At 40.2% G+C, this 6,289-nt stretch overlaps 1 protein-coding gene across 1 annotated transcript; it reads right to left on the bottom strand.

Annotated features, from left to right (window-relative positions):
* On the bottom strand, positions 1-2,541 carry LOC137280841 (autotransporter adhesin BpaC-like). The gene has a single exon (XM_067812037.1). The coding sequence runs from the start codon at positions 2,539-2,541 to the stop codon at positions 1-3; it is 2,541 nt and encodes an 846-aa protein (XP_067668138.1).
* Between the last annotated feature and the right edge of the window lie 3,748 nt (positions 2,542-6,289).

Genomic DNA, 6,289 nt, shown 5'->3' with positions numbered 1-6,289 from the left:
TTAAATGATGACACTCGTCAAGCCAATATTTACAGCTCTTCTGCTGCTAATGACACTCGTCAATGCCATATTCCCTGCACTTCTGTCGATGATGACACTCGTTATGCCAATATTTACGGCTCTTCTGCTGCTAATGACACTCGTCACGCCAATATTTACAGCACTTCTGTCGATGATGACACTCGTCATGCCAGTATTTGCAGCTCTTCTGCTGCTAATGACACTCGTCATGCCAATATTTACAGCACTTCTGTCGATGATGACACTAGTCGTGCCACTATGTACAGCACTTCTGTCGATCATGACACTAGTCGTGCCAATATGTACAGCACCTCTGTCGATAATGACACTAGTCATGCCAGTATGTACAGCACCTCTGTCGATGATGACACTAGTCATGCCAATATTTACAGCTCTTCTGTCGATGATGAAACTCGTCATGCCAATATTTACAGCTCTTCTGCTGCTAATGACACTCGTCATGCCAATATTTACAGCACTTCTGTGGATGATGACACTAGTCGTGCCACTATGTACAGCACTTCTGTCGATCATGACACTAGTCGTGCCACTATGTACAGCACCTCTGTCGATGATGACACTAGTCATGCCAGTATGTACAGCACTTCTGTCAATGATGACACTAGTCATGCCAATATTTACAGCTCTTCTGTCGATGATGACACTAGTCAAGCCAATATTTACAGCACCTCTGTCGATGATGACACTCGTCGTGCTAATACTTACAGCTCTTCTGTTGATGATGTCACTCGTCGTACCACTATGTGCAGCACTTCTGTCAATGATGACACTAGTCATGCCAATATTTACAGCTCTTCTGTCGATGATGACACTAGTCATGCATATATTTACAGCTCTTCTGTCGATGATGAAACTCGTCATGCCAATATTTACAGCTCTTCTGCTGCTAATGACGCTCGTCATGCCCATATTAACTGCTCTTCTGTCAATGATGACACTCGTCGTACCACTATGTACAGCACTTCTGTCAATGATGACACTACTCATGCCAATATTTACAGCTCTTCTGTCGATGATGACACTAGTCATGCCAATATTTACAGCACCTCTGTCGATGATGACACTAGTCATGCCAATATGTACAGCACCTCTGTCGATGATGACACTAGTCAAGCCAATATTTACAGCTCTTCTGTCAATGATGACACTTGTCGTGCCACTATGTACAGCACCTCTGTCGATGATGACACTAGTCATGCCAATATTTACAGCTCTTCTGTCGATGATGACACTAGTCATGCCAATATTTACAGCTCTTTTGCTGCTAATGACGCTCGTCATGCCCATATTAACTGCTCTTCTGTCGATGATGACACTCGTCGTGCCACTATGTACAGCTCTTCTGTCGATGATGACGCTAGTCATGCCAATATGTACAACACCTCTGTCGATGATGACACTAGTCAAGCCAATATGTACAGCACTTCTGTCAATGACGACACTAGTCATGCCAATATTTACAGCACCTCTGTCGATGATGACACTCGTCGTACCACTATGTACAGCACTTCTGTCGATGATGACACTAGTCATGCCAATATGTACAGCTCTTCTGTCGATGATGACACTCGTCGTACCACTATGTACAGCATCTCTGTCGATGATGACACTAGTCATGCCAATATTTACAGCTGTTCTGTCGATGATGACACTCGTCGTGCCACTATGTACAGCTCTTCTGTCGATGATGACACTTGTCATGCCAATATGTACAGCTCTTCTGTCGATGATGACACTAGTCATGCCAATATGTACAGCACCTCTGTCGATGATGACACTAGTCATGCCAATATTTACAGCACTTCTATCGATGATGACACTAGTCATGCCAATATGTACAGCACCTCTGTCGATGATGACACTAGTCAAGCCAATATTTACAGCTCTTCTGTCGATGATGACGCTTGTCGTACCACTATGTACAGCACTTCTGTCGATGATGACACTAGTCATGCCAATATGTTCAGCTCTTCTGTCGATGATGACACTCGTCATGCCAATATTTACAGCTTTTCTGCTGCTAATGACGCTCGTCATGCTCATATTAACTGCTCTTCTGTCAATGATGACACTAGTCATGCCAATATGTACAGCACCTCTGTCGATGATGACACTAGTCAAGCCAATATTTACAGCACTTCTGTCGATGATGACGCTTGTCGTACCACTATGTACAGCACTTCTGTCGATGATGACACTAGTCATGCCAATATGTTCAGCTCTTCTGTCGATGATGACACTCGTCATGCCAATATTTACAGCTTTTCTGCTGCTAATGACGCTCGTCATGCTCATATTAACTGCTCTTCTGTCAATGATGACACTAGTCATGCCAATATGTACAGCACCTCTGTCGATGATGACACTAGTCAAGCCAATATTTACAGCACTTCTGTCGATGATGACGCTTGTCGTACCACTATGTACAGCACTTCTGTCGATGATGACACTAGTCATGCCAATATGTACAGCACTTCTGTCGATGATGACACTAGTCATGCCAATATTTACAGCTCTTCTGCTGCTAATGACGCTCGTCATGACCATATTCCCTGCACTCCCGTCGATGATGACGTATAATGGTCATAATCTGAAGTATTCTTATCCATCCCAGAATTTTAAAACGCAGTAATGTGATTTTGATTTTTGTTACACGTACCAGTTATCGCTAGTGACTGATGCAGTCAGTCCCTAGTGTGTCCATGCACGAAGCAGTCAGTCTGTAAGTCCCTAGAGAACCCAGAACGGTGATCTACCTTCAATGACTGGCGGTCTATAGTCCATTGTCATATTGTTTTGTGTAGTGATATCGTTCTATGATTACATGCTAGTTTGAAATGTTTGTCTGTGATAGTATTATAGCTATCTGCTGTCCGCCGTTGACAGATATTTACATCAGCTACGTCGGTTTTCATATGGAACTCTCATAGTCACTATATGGCTGAATTACACCCGATTTGACTTTAAATATAAACTCACTCACGCTCTCAATCACTCACACACATATGAAGATCCGAATGAGAAGTTACTCATGCTTATGAATTTCGGCATCGGGCTGTCTGGTTGCTTTAATTGGTGAATACTCGTAATCGTATCCAAATTGCACAGATTGATGTGTGTGATTACAATTGGGTCAATGCATTTCCTAGGGAAACCCTTCGAGAGAACGCTTCAACCACTAGTTTCCCCGACTCCTTGGCCCTGGCGATACGCATTCTACATGTTAAGTACTTACTCATTATTTGGGGGTTTTTTTCATAATTTTACAGCGATGGCCAATCGAAAATGCATTGCGGTGTTCCTAACTCTGATTTCGTTCATCGGATACATTGCCTTCTGTAAGTATTCATTCATTGTTATAACAACTAATGTTACTATGATATTGCCAATATTTCAAATGTCTTTAATTTATAACTCAATTTATTTTATTCCAATTCACAACTTTCAATGGGGATTGAGAAAGGTGTCATATTTATTCATAATATAAATATCATATTTCTTTATTCAGGCATGCCAGCTCCTGAGAGAGTATCGTAAGTCCATGCCAGTTAAAGAACATCGTATCAACCACCGTTGTCAAATATTTGTTGACCCGTGAAGATCCGGGTTACAACGGGTCTTCACCCAACCCATGATTGTCGTAAGAGATGGTTAAGGGGAATCTGGTGGTCAGATTCAATGACTCTGTTGACACATGTTAATCCATGGTCATGGTGTCAATCACTGGACTGTCTGATCCAGACTCGATTACATAATAACTGCTGCCATATAGCTGGATTATTGCTGACTACGGCGTTAAACAACATCTCAGCAAAACCTTATGGGAACAACCACCATGTGTTGAGGAATTTCTGACGTTTCCTTGGCCCGTGAAGGTCCCGGGCTAGAATAGGACTTCAGCAACCCATGCTTGCCATAAAAGGTGACTCTGCTTGCCGTAAGAGGCTACTAACGGGATCGGGTGGTCAGGCTCGCTGACTTGGTTGACACATGCCATTGGTTCCCAATTGTGCATATACATGCTCATGTTGTTGATCACTGGATTGTCTGATCCAGACTCATTTATTTACAGACCGCCGCCATATAGCTGGAATATTGCCGAGTGTGGGGTAAAACTAAACTCACTCATTCACTCACTGTAAAAAAACAATGTTACATTTCTGTCATTAATACTGACTTTCAGTCCCCAGTGAAGCTACCGTGTAATTTACTCCAAAAAATCACGCATTAGGATTACAATAAAAAAAAACGAAAGTTCAGATCTATCAATGTTTCAATAGGACTGGCCATCAGTAACCCATACATGTCCTGAAAGGTGACTAACGCCAATATTTACAGACCGCCGCCAGTATTGCTGAGTGCGGCGTAAAACTAAACTCACTCACTCACTGACATTTCCTTTGCGATTCAACAACTAGCGACTGGTAATCAAACACCTTTCTACTCAGATTGGTAGAAAAAAGGAATAAGGTCAGTCAAAGATCTATTGGCTAATGATGGAAAATATTTAGATTTTAATGAATATGTAACTAAATTTCTTATCAAAGTATGATCAGTTTTGTTAAACACCGACAAAAATATTATACTCTTGCTACCCTTAATTCAGACTGCTTAACATTAGAACTGCCTATAGCACTACATTCATACACTGTTACAGTCTGATATGGGTAGCAAGTTGTTTTATATCACTCTTTTCCCGTCAAATTCTAAAAATCAGCTTCAAATTTTAAATGGGAAACCATACTTGAAACTATCATTGATGAATCAGATTGGAGAACCTACGACATTATTCCATTTAGATGCACACAGAGTACAGAATTAAGATGTCTCTAAATGAACATTATTAACAATATCTTGGGCACAAACTATTATCAACATAAAATTAAAGCCAGTGAATCATCCCATGTAGCTATTGTAAAATTTCCAGTGAAACTATTTTACACATTTAGGGACTGTAATTTCATAAGTAGACTTTGGAAGAAAAGTGAAGAGTGCCTCATGTTTGATGCTGAAATAAGAATTAAACTTACCCCACAAATCGTACTATTTGGATTAAAGGAAATCGAATGATCCTTTGAACATAATGTTGCTTCATACTAAACGAACACTCTTTGGGAATCGAAAATATTGAAAAACACCAGATCAAAAGAATACTTTTAGAATCTGCTGCCAGTACTATTATGTCTCACAAAGTATCACTTTTACAATTTGTTCATATGATAAGTTTACAAAGTTTTTGTCATCACTACATACTTTATTTGCTTAGTAATGTACTACCTGCTTTGGATATAGTCAATATCTAACGCTGAACATAAACAAAGACTGTAGAGCAATATACATGTATGCTTATGACATTAACACCATCACATACCCGGTGAATACATGTCAGGGTTTAATTTAATGCTTTGTTACTTGCACTACTGCGGCCCAATATTACCAAATGAACCTACTTATGAGTCTAACTTGTACAAGGTGCAAGTCTTTAAGAAATACAGCAACATCTAGTCTAAAATTATAAGCGTACGTATGTCAGCTCCTCTTTCTCCTACTCTTTGAATAGCTATGACACCGTAGCAAAGCTGTTCATGGACACTTCTCGGCTAAGACAATTCATGTAAACAGGGATCAGCGTTGTCATCGTGTTGCTATGGTTTCATGGTAACTACATCAAGTTTATATACACAGAAACCACTGATGTTTTACACACTATTCTATAACTGGAGTTTTGGAATTTGGCTGGTGCAGCTGGGTTCCTGTCATAGGCTGCACCTGGTGCAAGTAGGATAGCACTCTTTGAATTCAGCCCTGCATATTCTCTTGGAAACATTAAGACCATGGAAATTATTACCTACGATTTTGTTGATTACAACATGTAACATGTGACCGGTACTTTGAAAAAATGTGCAAATAAAAAATAATAATATAAAGACCCACCTGAACAAAACATCTCGACATGCATGGTCACTACGATCAGTTTATATACCCAGTGTTGGGAATGTGTTCATCTAGAGTCAGTCAGTCCTTTTTCTTATTGTATTTTCTGTAAGACTGAAATATGTTGAGGGTCATATGTTAGATTTATATCTTTATTTGTGATATTATACGTGTCCTCGACGTGTTGTTTAATCATTAATTTTATTATGAATGTAGAATTGTTTTGTCAGGCTGTGACTTGAATCCTGCTGATGGATGTGCCACATGAACTGAATCCATGGTACCCATGTTTGTTGGAAGTGGCGGCTTAATG

Source organism: Haliotis asinina, chromosome 4 (assembly GCF_037392515.1).
Source record: "Haliotis asinina isolate JCU_RB_2024 chromosome 4, JCU_Hal_asi_v2, whole genome shotgun sequence".
Taxonomy (NCBI): Eukaryota; Metazoa; Mollusca; class Gastropoda; order Lepetellida; family Haliotidae; genus Haliotis; species Haliotis asinina.
This window is presented reverse-complemented; position numbering and strand designations above follow the sequence as displayed.

Excerpts from the sequence above, each read along its gene's own strand:
- LOC137280841 (XM_067812037.1), bottom strand. The coding sequence starts at position 2,541 with ATGACTAGTGTCATCATCGACAGAAGTGCTGTACATATTGGCATGACT.